The sequence below is a fragment of the Benincasa hispida genome, chromosome 1 (genome assembly GCF_027475165.1).
Source record: "Benincasa hispida cultivar pf3 chromosome 1, pf3_genome.v1.1, whole genome shotgun sequence".
Lineage (NCBI taxonomy): Eukaryota > Viridiplantae > Streptophyta > Magnoliopsida > Cucurbitales > Cucurbitaceae > Benincasa > Benincasa hispida.
The window spans coordinates 41,333,199-41,346,196 of record NC_143478.1 but is presented as its reverse complement, the minus strand read 5'-3'; the positions used below and the strand labels follow the sequence as shown (position 1 = coordinate 41,346,196).

The following is a 12,998-nucleotide window of genomic DNA, read 5'->3' as shown; positions in this document are numbered from 1 at the left end:
GCAATTCAATTACATTTGCGATTTAGGCTCATTACAATTGATTCATCAATAGAATTCCATTACGATTACACCAATATTATTACAGTTTGGTAAACATGACCTTATTGTTGTTTACTAATATTTTTTTTATCGTAATGAACCGTGGGCCCTACAACAAAATCTATAATCCCCATCTGTAATCCTATTGCAGAGATGTGATGCTCGAATCTGATTACGTTTGAAAATTATGTGGGGTCCACTCATTTTTCTGCGTAAACATTTTAAAGATTTTTAGACTTTGTCCTCGTCATCAATTATCATTCCAACCGTTATAATCGGTAATGGTACTTGTGGTCTAAATGGTCGTACATCATTTTTGGTAAGATTATAGATATTGATTTTACAATTTTGTCTGAGCCATAATGAAAATGATAATGATAAAGTATCATGTCGTCAATAATCATTCCAACAATTAGTACATAAAAATGTTAAAACTTTTTTAAGAAATTGAATGAGTACATAAAAATGATACTTCAATTCTTATAACATATTATTTAGTTATCACTTTTTAAATGATTAGAAATATAAAAAGGGCATTCTAGTAATCATCTATATTTCATAAGTTTCAACACTAATAAATTTGTTATTACAATTGCATCAATTTATAGTAACATTATCAAAGGAATCTTAATCATTTCCTTTGCGATAGAGACCATTGATACATGAATGTAAATCCATTACATTTGCGACAATTTTGATTATGGATTAATAAAAATAATTTTAGTTATTTTACATAATTTATACTAAAAGGAATAGGTATAGGCTTTTTTAGTACAATATAGATTTTTAGTACAATATAGACATGAAGATTCAAACCACAATTTTTTTCTTTATTGTTTACACATTTTGAATGTCAGTTGCGCGAACTAAAATATGAATATGTATAGGTCATATTTAATTAGATAACATTTATGATTTTATTCGACTGCCCATTGTCTAAAATCCCAAGTGTAACCATGATTTAAGCTTTAAACTATTTATAATTTATTATAATAAACTTTATCACACTAACTACTTAGAATTAATGTACTTATTAAATTTGTTTGAACTAAATTAAATTTCATCCTCATGAGTATAGATCTGTAATAATTAGTATGTCCTCTTAAAATTTGAGATTTATACTTTTGTACTCCATAGTTATTAACGAAAACTAAACAAAAATGTAATGATTATTTTTTACTAATTAATGAAAACTAAACAAAAAATGTTATAATTGACTAGGTTGAATTGAATAGAAGGAAATCAAACTCAATTACGTAGAAATTATTTGATAAATAAATTTATCAAAAACTAAATTGAAAATTTTATTATTATACACAAATAAATTCGGAAGCTAAACTTGTATTTTAACCCCTCACTCTCTCTATATATATTGGCTGAATTTTGTGGTTGGTTTTAATTTTTCCTTTAGATTTTGAAATTTTGTATTCTTACTTTTGAAATTTGAAATTTGTTAAAAAAAAAAATATCATTTTCATAAAACAAAGAATGAAGATGACATGTTGATATACAAAAAATAAAAGGCATGTGATATTATTTAGTAACTACATAAAAGATTAGGATTGATTCAAAATATATGTGTGGTTATCATCATTTATTTCATTTTAAGGTTGATTAGTATTGTATTTCATCTTTACATTATTTCTCACTTTTTCTAATTTCAATGTTTTTTTACATCAATTTTAATGATTATACTCCAACAAAGTATCATAGTTTTGGTTTTCCTTTCTTCTTTCTTTTTTTCTTTTTTCTTTTTTAAAAAAAAGAACATATTAGCACAATAAAGTATCTTGGGTTGTTGGGGGCCAACATAAGATAGTATATCCTCACATCCTATATCATCTCAGTGTTGGAGGTCCATTATCCTATTTCACCGATTTTAATTGTTTGTGGGCCCATTTTCGAAACGTGTTTCGTATCTCACCGTCATTTTCTTTCTGTGTATTATATATCATCTCAGTGCTTGAACGTACTCGATCATACTCGATCAAAACTCTCCACATTCTATATCATCTCAGTGCCCCAAACAGCCCCTCATAGTTTAATAAGAAGGTGTAAGATTTAAAAATAAAAATAAAAAAATAAAAAATCCAAAGTAAAAAGTAGGATAATTTTTTTTTTTTTTTTTTTTTTTTTTTTTTTTTTTTTTTTTTTTTTTTTTTTTTTTTTTTTTTGCTTTGGTTACCTTTAAACTGAGTAAGATAGGTCAACTTTTGGCATAAAGTGTTGGCATAAATTTTACTATGAATAAGCATTATATTTCCAACAAGCTTTACTTCTATTACTTTTCTTAAATTCAATGACCTTTTTCTTTTCATCAATTATAGTTGTGGTAATTCAACAAACTATCAAGTTTAATAAAGAGATGTTAGATTTTAAAACTTACAAAAGGAAAAAAGAAAAAGAATAACACAAACAAACAAAGGTAAAATAGTAGGAAAAAATTACACTTAATAAAATGGATAACTTTTACTCAAAATTTTTAATTGCATATAATTGAACTTTAGATTTGAATAGTTATTCGATAGGTTAAAATAGCATTCTAGTCTCAGTACTTTAGAGTTTGTTCAATTTGAATCTATATACTTTTAAAAGTTAAATTTTAGTCTACGTACTTTGAATAGATCTTAGATTTAGTTCATTAAAATTCATTTTTTTTATTGAAATTGGTTATATAAAAATAATAATAATTTTCAGACAAAAAAAATACCATATGTATATGTATTTCTGAAATTTGTAGTAAAAATGTTAATAGATAATAAAAGGTTTTTTTTTAAAAAAAAATCAACCATAAACTAACAACATGGGCTAAATTTAAGATTTACTGAAAGTATACGGATTAAAATTAGATATTTAAAACTAATTAAAGTTGAATAAGCTTTTCAACTTTTATTTTAATTAAGTTAATTATGGTTGTTTTCAAATATATCAAAAATGAAATAAATATTCACAAATATAGCAAAATTTCAGAATCTATCAATGATAAACACTAATAGACACTAATAGAAATTAGTGTCTATTAGTGTTTATCATTGATAGATTCTGAAATTTTGTTATATTTATAAATATTTTCAATTATTTTGCTAAAAGAAATGGTTGAAACTACGTAAACACATAATATTAAATGTGTTACAAAATAGAGAACCAACTTGACGAGGTTTTAGAGAAGTACAATGGTAAGGTTAAATGATTGGGAATTTGTGGAATTTTGGGAGAACCATTTAATAGTTGATTGTATCTCATTAAATTTTGTGTAATACCTAATTTAAATTAAATTAGCGATTATTTGGACACTTCGGTAATACTTTTTTTTATTGTTAAAATTGACTATCTTATTAACTTCAAAGTAAAAACTTAGATTTTCCTCTGAGAATATAATTCAGGGTAAAAATTGGACTAATATTCGAAGTAAATTAATCTTTTCATTCGTGGATTTTTTATTTATAGAAGGTTAGACTAGAAGTTAGTTCATTAATTATTAATTTATATTTATTTAGTCCCTAAAATTTAAAAATTGTATAATACATCAACCAATTTTCTCGAGTATGTAATCAATTTTTTAATTTTCAATTTTATATTATAAAATTTATAGATGCATTAAATATATAAATAAAAGTCGAAATACCTAATAAGTAGTCTTTAAAGTTTAGAGATTCACATAAAAAAAATAAAACGAAGGTTTAAAGGCTCATTGTGCAAACATCAAAACTGTCAACGTGATCATAATTTAACTTGTGTAGGTATATACCATTGACTTGAAAATTTAGAGGTTCAAATCATCATTTCCACGTGTTTAACTAAAATGCCAAAAAAAAAATTAAAAAATAAAAAATAAAAGTGTGCACACAATTTGTTATTTAACTTTCTTATAACTACAAATTTTTTTCCTAAAAAGAGATAGGAAAAATGTTAATTTATAATGATCCTAAATTTTGGATTGAATCGGTCAAAATAATAATCTAATAATTATAACAATTAAAATTTTATAATTTTATAATTGTATCGATTTACACATTCTTCTGAAAAAAATATGATGTGAACTTATAATTGCATGCATTAAAGTTTTAAATTTTTATAAGTGAATCAATTTAGATTCTTAATTAACATTTCATTTTGAAATTATCTATCCATCAACTCTAACTATCCATTTTGTAAAATTAATATTCGAATAAATTTACACGTGTAAAATTTTTTCAAAGATTATTTTAAAAGGTAATTTTAAAAAATGATTAAAATTGATTTACTTATGAAAATTTAAAAAAATTAATTTATACAAACAAATGATATTCTTACAACAAAATTTGAACAAGAGCATAAATTGATACATCCATAAAAGTTTTAATCAAATTAATATATAGAGTTGTTTTTAAATATAAGAAAATTGATCAAAATATTTTTAAATATAGTAAAATTTTTTAGTCTATCTACAAAAAATCGCGATATATCTATTTGTGTCATGATAGACATAGATAATAGTCTAACATAGATAGACCGTGATATTTTGCTATTATTTGAAAATATTTTTAGTAATTTTGTTATTTAAAATAATTTTTCATATATGAGAAAATGAAAATATCCCTCGAGAAATTGATGATATTCGGATTTGTTAAACGGCGAATTGAGATATCGTTTTATGAAGGACAAGGACTTACCTTCTGCGGTTGGAAGAATCTCTCCTATTTCTCCTTCTCCCGCTACATTCTCCTAGAAAAAGAGGGAAAAAAGAGCACAAACTTTGCTTCTCTCAATCCATTTTTCGCTATAAATAATTGGTTGTTTGTTGATTTGGGTTACTGAAATTATCAAATTTTCTTTGAGAAATGTAAATGGAATTGTAAGAACACTCCATCTCTTGCTTCCTCTTTCGAAAACCAGCAGGAGGAGGAAAAGAAGGCTGATATTGTTTGTTTCTTCTATCGCACAAATTCTATTCTCATTTTCGTAAGCATCCTTGTTTCCTCTTTTTCTCTTGCATTTAATCTTAACTCACATCCTGTTCATAAGTTTTTGTCTGTAACGTGTTTGTTCAATTGCCAATCATGATGCTTGTTGTTTGAAGGTTGATGCCATTGTTTCTTTTCGTGCATTTTCGTTAATTTTAGACTTTTCTTGATCTGGGTTGCTGTTTTCATGAATTTCTTCGGTTTTGATTTCTGGGTTTTGTTTTTGTTTGGTTTCCCATTGTGGGTCCAATGTTGTGTGTGTGTTTGTGTGTGTTCTTTGAGTTTTTATATCACTTATGTGGTATTAATAACTTGATGTGTTGTTTGGTTTTTGGTGTTCTTAGTGGTTTTTTTTTTCCTTTCATTCTTACAATTTTTGTAATGAGGTGCTGCCAAAGCTTCAAAAAGTGAACATGATTGTGATTATGTTTTCATGCTCAGTCTTAAACTATGAATGATGAGTTCAAACGTCTGAATCAGTTCAGAGGTCTTAGGAACTACTTTCTTTGGGGCAAAATCCATGCATAATGCCCGTGGCCCATAGGGCTATTCCTACTCATTTTTGTGAATGCTTTGCCCATTCAAAGATCAATCTCTAGGGATGATAAGTCTTTTAAATTATTAAGGGTCATTTGATATTTTTAGTTTTTTTGTTTTTGAAATTTATGCTTGTTTCTTTCCAATTTTCATACTCACATTTCTTAAAGAAACACTTGAATTCTTTGTCAAATTCCAAAAACAAAAGCTACTTTATTCTTATTTCAAAACTTGACTTATTTTTTTCAATATTAATAAAAAGTTGATAACAAAACGAAGGAACTTATAAGTAGAAATTGGTATTTAAGCTTTATCAAACAGCACCTAAGTTTTCAACCTTGGGTTTGAACCTTGAACTCTGGAGGGTACCTCCAAACATCTCTAACTTCTTTTCATTGGAGTAAACAAAATTGTACTTAGAGCAGTGATATAAACAAAATTGTATTTAGAGCATTGATGTAAATTTTCGAGTATCAGTGAAAAGTTTGTCTATTTTCCCCTAAAAAAGATAACTTAAAAGGATAGCCGTATGGAGCGGTTGGTTTTTCATTTGTCCGAAAGTGCTATATCTCATGATCTTGCTTGTTTGTCAAACTAGGATCCATTTCATTGATTAAAGAGACTTCTTTCTTCTTGGAATTAGTTTACTATTGCTCCTCCATCTTAACATATGGAGAAAATAGGGAGGGAAATAAACATCTATAAATATTTAGTTTTTATTTTTGGAAGTACCTATAGCATTATGCTCAAAATAAACTTCTCAAAAGAAATAAACAGTTTCAACTGTTCTGCAGCAGTTGAACTTTCTAACAATTGATGCCCAAAAAAGTGAAGTTCCAAGGGCTCAAACCTTTAGTTTCTTTACTTCCTTAGCAAGATGATGGAGAATCTGATTGTACATTTACACATTTTTTTACTTTTCACAACACATTTAATACTCAGATTTTTGTTCCCTTTTCTTTTCTTCTGCATCTGATGATTATTTATATGCAGATTTATTATTATTACATTATGTCTAATCTTCAGGTAAAATTAATGAATCTTTCTTCATCATCTTTTTATTTTTCTACTTTTGAAGAACTGGGGAATCAGCTGTCTCATTCCTTGCATGCTCATGGCTCACCTCATTGATCTTCGAGAAGCTTTTCCCACCATAAAACCAACTTTAGAAAAACAACAAGGATTTTAAATAAGTATTTTTTTCCACCTAGGAATTGAACTTGATATCTTGGATGATATCTCCAAACATCCCAATTCCACAGCCCTTACCAGTTACACCATCGCTCCATGGGATTTAAATTCCACAAGTTTGAAAGTTTCTTTTCTTTCTATATTTTCTGCTCTTTATCTATCAATATATTATGCTGAGAAGCAATCTGAATTCCAATGGATGTTGGTCACTGCAGCAAACAAAATTGATCTACATAGTTGTAAATGTTATTTGGCTTATTTTATTTTACTTTATTGACATTCATTCATACCAATGTCTATTGGGCAATTGAAGAATGGGGGATCATTTTGTGCTGTTGGTGGATCAGTTGCTCACTGAATCAAACCTTGAAGCTACTATTCAGAGAAAAAGCAGAATTTGTCACCCTATGGCATCAACAAATGCAGATAATATGATATCTTCTCTGAATATTGATGTCGAATCCGTGTCACCTTCAAGTATTGTTCAGTGCAGAATTTGTCATGATGAGGATGATGACTCAAATATGGAGACACCATGCTCTTGCTGTGGCAGCTTGAAGGTTAGATTTAGTTTAGTCAACACCAACTAGTTTTAATTATAAAACTCAGATAGCTATTTTTGTAATCCCTCTTTTCCAAATTGTATGGGTGACTAAACTGGTTTGAATAACATTCCTGTCAACATTTGCTGCATATAGTTCAGTATCCAAATTTATCTTCCTCCCCAAATCTTTTCCCAGGATGTTATAATATGCTATAAAACACTTGCTAAGTCAGGTATCCTAGTTTATAAGTACTTGTTACTATACTGAAAAGGTTAGAATCAGATTCATGGCACGGATAGAGCATCCTGTACTATTCTTGGTTTCCTTTCCCTTTCCAATCCTCCCTGTGTTCATTTAGATGGTTCACCTTGATAATTAGCTTCCAATTAGTGTTGATAATTGCAGTATGCTCATCGAAAGTGCGTTCAGCGGTGGAGCAACGAGAAAGGCAATACAATCTGTGAGATTTGCCACCAGGTTTGGTGTTTTTATTTTATTTTGTTTTCTTTAAATGTCTCATTGCATGGCTAAATTTATGGTAGTAAGAAGCCTTTTTTCTTATTCTGTAGGACTTTAAACCAGGGTATACTGCACCTCCTCCTGTATTTTATTGTGGAGATATTAGTTCACCAATTCATTTCAGGTTATCCATTTACCTCTCTTCCACAATGCATTTCATTTCACATGCAATTTCTCTAGTATACCTTGTTATTCAATTCTTGTTCATTCATTTTTTCAACACTATTGATATAACAGTGCTATCATTAAATTTTGTGGCCTTAGGGGAAATTGGGAGATGTCTAGACTGAACCTGCATGTACCTGCAGGTACACCCGATCAGGAGTATCTCGATTCTGACTTCGATGAATTTTTCGCTCCCTCTCCGAGAAGCATATTGTGCTGCCGCGTGGTTGCAGTAATTGTATTCCCTACCTCTTCATTTTAATTCATTTCAGTTTCCTTATTTTTGTAAACAAATTTAAGTGCCTCGATAATTGGTTATGCCTTCTGCAGATCAAAAAGTATTAATTCGTTTTTTTGCTAGTTGATTCCTTTTAATTCGCTTGTGAAGGTGGTCCTATTGTGATGAAGGTCACGTGTAGTATGCTAAATGTGGGATTGTTAAATATTAATGAAAATAATTTACGTAGTCCTTTATTTTAAGTTTAGGAGATGAAATATAATATTAAAAGTTGATTTTTGAAGCTTAAGGATGAGAATGAAACACGTACTGATGTTCATAACTAAAATAGGATTTAAACATGCATTCTCCTTGCTCATATTTGTATCATTAGGTTAGTTGGATTGACCAACATTCCCCATTTTGAAACTTCTAATCATATTTGTATATATGGTGCAGTTTATCGCTCTTCTCGTTTTGCGCCATACTCTACCAATTGTAATTAGTGGAGCTGGAGGGTATTCATTCACGTTGTTAATGGTAAGTTTGTTTCTCGGTTTCCCCATCTACTTTTCCTTCCCTTGGACCTTTTCCATTGTTGAGACCAATGAAGAACCAGAAGTTCATGTGCTGTATATTTCAGTTAATGATCTTGAGAATTGTTGGGATTCTTCTACCAATATATGTCATGGTTAAGGCATTTACTTCCATTCAACGGCGGCGTCATTATCAGGTTAGCGATGCAGTCTGTATCTAGATTTGTTCTGAAGAACATTTCATCATATGAACTGCTTGGACTTTCGATGTGGTTGATCCAAAATAGGGTACCTATGAATATTGTTGGCCTATTGTGTTAGAACCTTATTCTCTTGTTTAACCATGTTTCTAATTTTAAGTACCATGTATTGGTTTAATGTAGTCTCGCTGCATATAAGCTAACCTGATTTGATCACTCGCTGTCAACTTGAATATAGTTTAATTAGTTAAAACATCTGTCATCGACTAAGAAATTGGGAGTTCAAATCTCACTCCTAATAAATATTATCATATAAAACAGAATCGGATCAGCCATGATTTGAAATAGAAAAATCATGTTAAGGACCCATGAGTCCGTGGATATTAAATGCAAAAAGGGTAAAAAAAGTAAGAATAAATGCCTTTTTAGTTCTTTTTGGTTGTTAAGCTTCAAACTCTTACCAACTAATCTTGAAGTTTTTGAAATGCTTCAAAATAGTAAATTTTCAGGGGAAAGTTAAAGATTTGTAAAAAAGTGTCAGTGCGTCACTGGGTCCAGTGTACTTTTGGTACAATTTTTGGGCAAAATAAATGATTAATAAAAATAATAATAAAGAGTGTTTGGGTCCATCTAGTTGTACTTTTTTCACTCTTCAATAGTAAGCTTTTTGTTTTTTAAGAGAAAAAAAATTATGATTGTACTGTCCTCTATTAGAACACCAACCATGATAAACATATGGTAGTAGAGAGGGCATATTTCTGAAAATTGGTTCTGGATATCTGTTCTCTCTGAAGCTTGATGTCTAGCCGTTCACATTTAACAAATACGATGTTTGAGCCTACTCGTATTCTTGTGTTAGGCTCCCCGTCTTCAGCTCACAACATCAGATGACGAAGGTGACTCGACAAACCATTCTCAATCACGCTTCATCCACTTGAGATAACAATACATTGGCCTCGTCCATAATATAATGGAAACAACGAAAACGAAACGACAAGATGGAAAATGGTTTGATGAAATGCATAGAAGGTCATCAATCGCTTTTCACTGTGAGAAAGTTATGAGTCACGAGGCTGCGTATGGTCCTTGAAGCGAGGCGATCATGACCTGGTTATTTTCTGCAGTGAAGTTCACATCTGTGGGGAAGCAGCAGAAACTTCTTTGGTTGAATCAAACTTTTTATTCCATGGAATCGTTGGCTCACTATTTAATGTATGAAGTGTGTAATGGTAAACTAGAAAGGAATTTCATTTGTATAAAATCAGTAGTTCTTTCAAAGATGGATGTGTTTTTATTAGTTTCTTTTTCTTTTCTTTTATTTTTCTTTTAATGGTATGTTTATTTGTTCATGGCTGCCAAATTTGCTCTTAAATCTGTTGCGGAAGATTTTAGATTAAAAATAGTGTAGTTTTGGTTGGTATGGGTTGAGTTTTGTTCAAAACTAAGACAACTGTGACTTGTCAATTTAAGTAGTTTAAGGATCAAAGGCTTTCAAACTTAAATATAGATGAGCTATAAAATTTAATTGAGGTGACTAAATAGAAAAATGCAAAATTCCACTTAGTTATATATGTATATATATCATGTGGGGTGGGATTGAATTTTCGACTTCAAAGCTGATTGTACACATTTATGCTAGTTGAGTTATGTTTGTGCTGGACCCACCTGGTTATAATAAGGGCCTCTTTGGGAGCAATATCCTATGTGGGAAGATGATATAGTTCCTATAACATTGTTTGGCCCACCAATATATCATCTCCCATTTTCACTTCCTTCAACATGTACACAACAACCCTCATTTAACAATTCTCTCAGCTTCTCCACCCCCAACTTTCTAGGTCTCCTCCCTTCTCATACTCGATTATCACTCCCTCCTCCCTTCCTATTGCCCACTTACGTTTTTATTTCTTTATTCTTTTCTTCAGTTTATTTCATTATACTTCGGATGTAATTTTTTTCTCACTATATCCATTTTATTGAGAAACCATGGTATTTTAAACTAGTCCCATGCGTCCATTTTTTATCTTCAATTTATATATATCGTTTTTCCCTCCAGTGTCATGTGATAGAATATATTAATAATTTATTATCCATAAATTATGTCATTCAAGTTTTTATTTTTATTTACTTAGTATATCAATTATTTATCTATATAATGCCTATTAAAAAAATCACAATATTTTAGATTAAATCTTTGTATACAATATCTCAAATAAAAAAAAAATTAAAAAAATCTTCGTATACAACATTGATATTCAAAATCTACTATTCAAAAGCCTATTATAAAACCTTAATAGAAAACTCATCCGTAAATATATATGAGAAAAGCCTCAACAAAATCCCTAAAATCAAACAGAAGCAATACTTTTTTTTAAATGTCTCACTAAAATATTTAATTGACCATTCATAACCCTTTAGTTGTCGATAGTTTTTAAAAATTAAATTTATAAGTACTACTTTTCTTCGTTTATTTTTATTTTTTATTTGTCTTACTTTTGAAGACTCTTTTCAAAATTCAAGTCATGATTGAACATTATATATATATATATATATATATATATGTTCAGTATTAAAAAGTGGAAAAAGATTTTACAAAAAAAGTTGGTACGTCCATCCCTGACTTAGAATTAAATTTCGTATTTTTAAATGTTGGTATTTCGTTGACTATTTATGATTATTATTAAATTTTTACTGAGTTTTTTTTAAACAACAATAATAAAGAATTATTTAAAAGACAATAATTGAATACAAAAACTGAATTGATACAATAATTGAATTATAAGATTTTTTTAAAAAAATAGTGTTCATACAGGCAAATTATTTTAGAGGACAAAAAACTGAACTAGATATCACTGACATATGAACTCTGCACACTCAAACACATATATAAACTCAGACAATACGACTCTGCATCCCAAACATAGACATCAAAACTCCCCAGACATCTTATATCATCTCAGTGTTTCAAACAACCCCTAAATTTCTTTCATATTGTATCTTGAATTTATGTAATAGTTACAATTCAATTATTTTTTAGTACAATATGAAATTGGGAGATTCGAACCATATATTTGTTACTATATGTTAGTTGAGTTATATGTCGTTTAGTATTCAAATAGGAAGAATAAAACAAATAAGTCTAAATTATCATGAGCATAGTTAGCTTGTTAAGGCAGGTAATATCGTTGGTGAGGTTAGAGGTTAGTTGAAATTTATCCACCCATATGTACTGAACTCTAAAAGGACCTCTTAATAATTATTTTTTAATTTTAAATCCATACAAAGTTTTTGGTTGCAATATTACTAGTAACTAAAAATACTATTTTTGAAATTAGCTTGCATTGTTTTGACACAAATCCTAGACCTATTAATTTGTAGGGTAATTATTTTGAATAGCAAAACTACTGAAAATGTTTATAAATATAGCAAATATCACTGTTTAATAGATAGTGGTAGACACATTTTGCTATATTTGTAAATAAGTTGGCTATTTTTCTATATTTGAAAATAGTCCTAATTTGTAAATAAAATATCAATTAATTAGCTAGTTGTGAATTGCATTGTTTTGACATACATCTTAGATTTAATTATTTGTAGATCAAATATCAAATTTAAAACATTTATTTTTGTAGGATAATTGTTTTAAATAGTAAAACTGATGGTAATATTTTCAAATATAACAAAATATCATCGTCTATTGATGTTGAAAACAATGACATTTTGTTATATTTGTAAATAAGTTGGATAATTTTCCTATATTTGAAAATAACTTTTTTTGTTTAAGATAATACATTTTAATAATACATATTACGAACAAAATGAAAATTCAAATTTACTAGTCAAAATAGCCAAAAGCATTATAACTTTAATTAAAAGACTAAAGATTCAAATTTCTCTGGTCACATATAGTTGAAGTAAAAATAACTTTTTGAAACATTAATTAGTGTTAAACTATTGAAAAAAAGTCTTCAAAACAACTATTAAAAAAGTAAAAATAAATATACATCAAGATATGATTCAAAACCAAATCTAAATTAGCCTATTCGAGCATATATTTCAATTCATAAAGGCACTTATATACAATTTTCTTAGGTCGAAGATTCAAT

General features: G+C 28.6%; 1 protein-coding gene across 12 annotated transcripts; it reads left to right on the top strand.

The window, feature by feature from the left end:
• The first annotated feature begins 4,607 nt into the window (after positions 1 to 4,607).
• LOC120088347 (uncharacterized) lies at positions 4,608 to 10,170 on the top strand. 12 transcript variants are annotated; one of them, XM_039045934.2, is made up of 8 exons: positions 4,608 to 4,980; positions 7,024 to 7,270; positions 7,661 to 7,732; positions 7,825 to 7,898; positions 8,039 to 8,177; positions 8,616 to 8,696; positions 8,800 to 8,889; positions 9,752 to 10,170. In XM_039045934.2, the coding sequence occupies exons 2-8, from the start codon at positions 7,025 to 7,027 to the stop codon at positions 9,833 to 9,835; spliced, it is 786 nt and encodes a 261-aa protein (XP_038901862.1). In that variant the 5' UTR covers positions 4,608 to 4,980; position 7,024; the 3' UTR covers positions 9,836 to 10,170. The 12 variants fall into 12 exon arrangements, with proteins under 12 accessions (XP_038901862.1, XP_090164499.1, XP_038901937.1 ...); XM_090308373.1 differs by having other exon boundaries at positions 4,703 to 4,980; positions 7,058 to 7,270; XM_039046009.2 differs by having other exon boundaries at positions 4,703 to 4,980; positions 8,039 to 8,171.
• Positions 10,171 to 12,998: the final 2,828 nt, after the last annotated feature.

Coding starts and splice junctions, on each gene's coding strand:
- LOC120088347 (XM_039045610.2), top strand. CDS start 7,025: ATGGGGGATCATTTTGTGCTGTTGGTGGATCAGTTGCTCACTGAATCA. Junction 7,899..8,038: donor AGTTCACCAATTCATTTCAG/GTTATCCATTTA, acceptor TTGTGGCCTTAG/GGGAAATTGGGAGATGTCTA. Junction 8,890..9,751: donor AACGGCGGCGTCATTATCAG/GTTAGCGATGCA, acceptor TTCTTGTGTTAG/GCTCCCCGTCTTCAGCTCAC.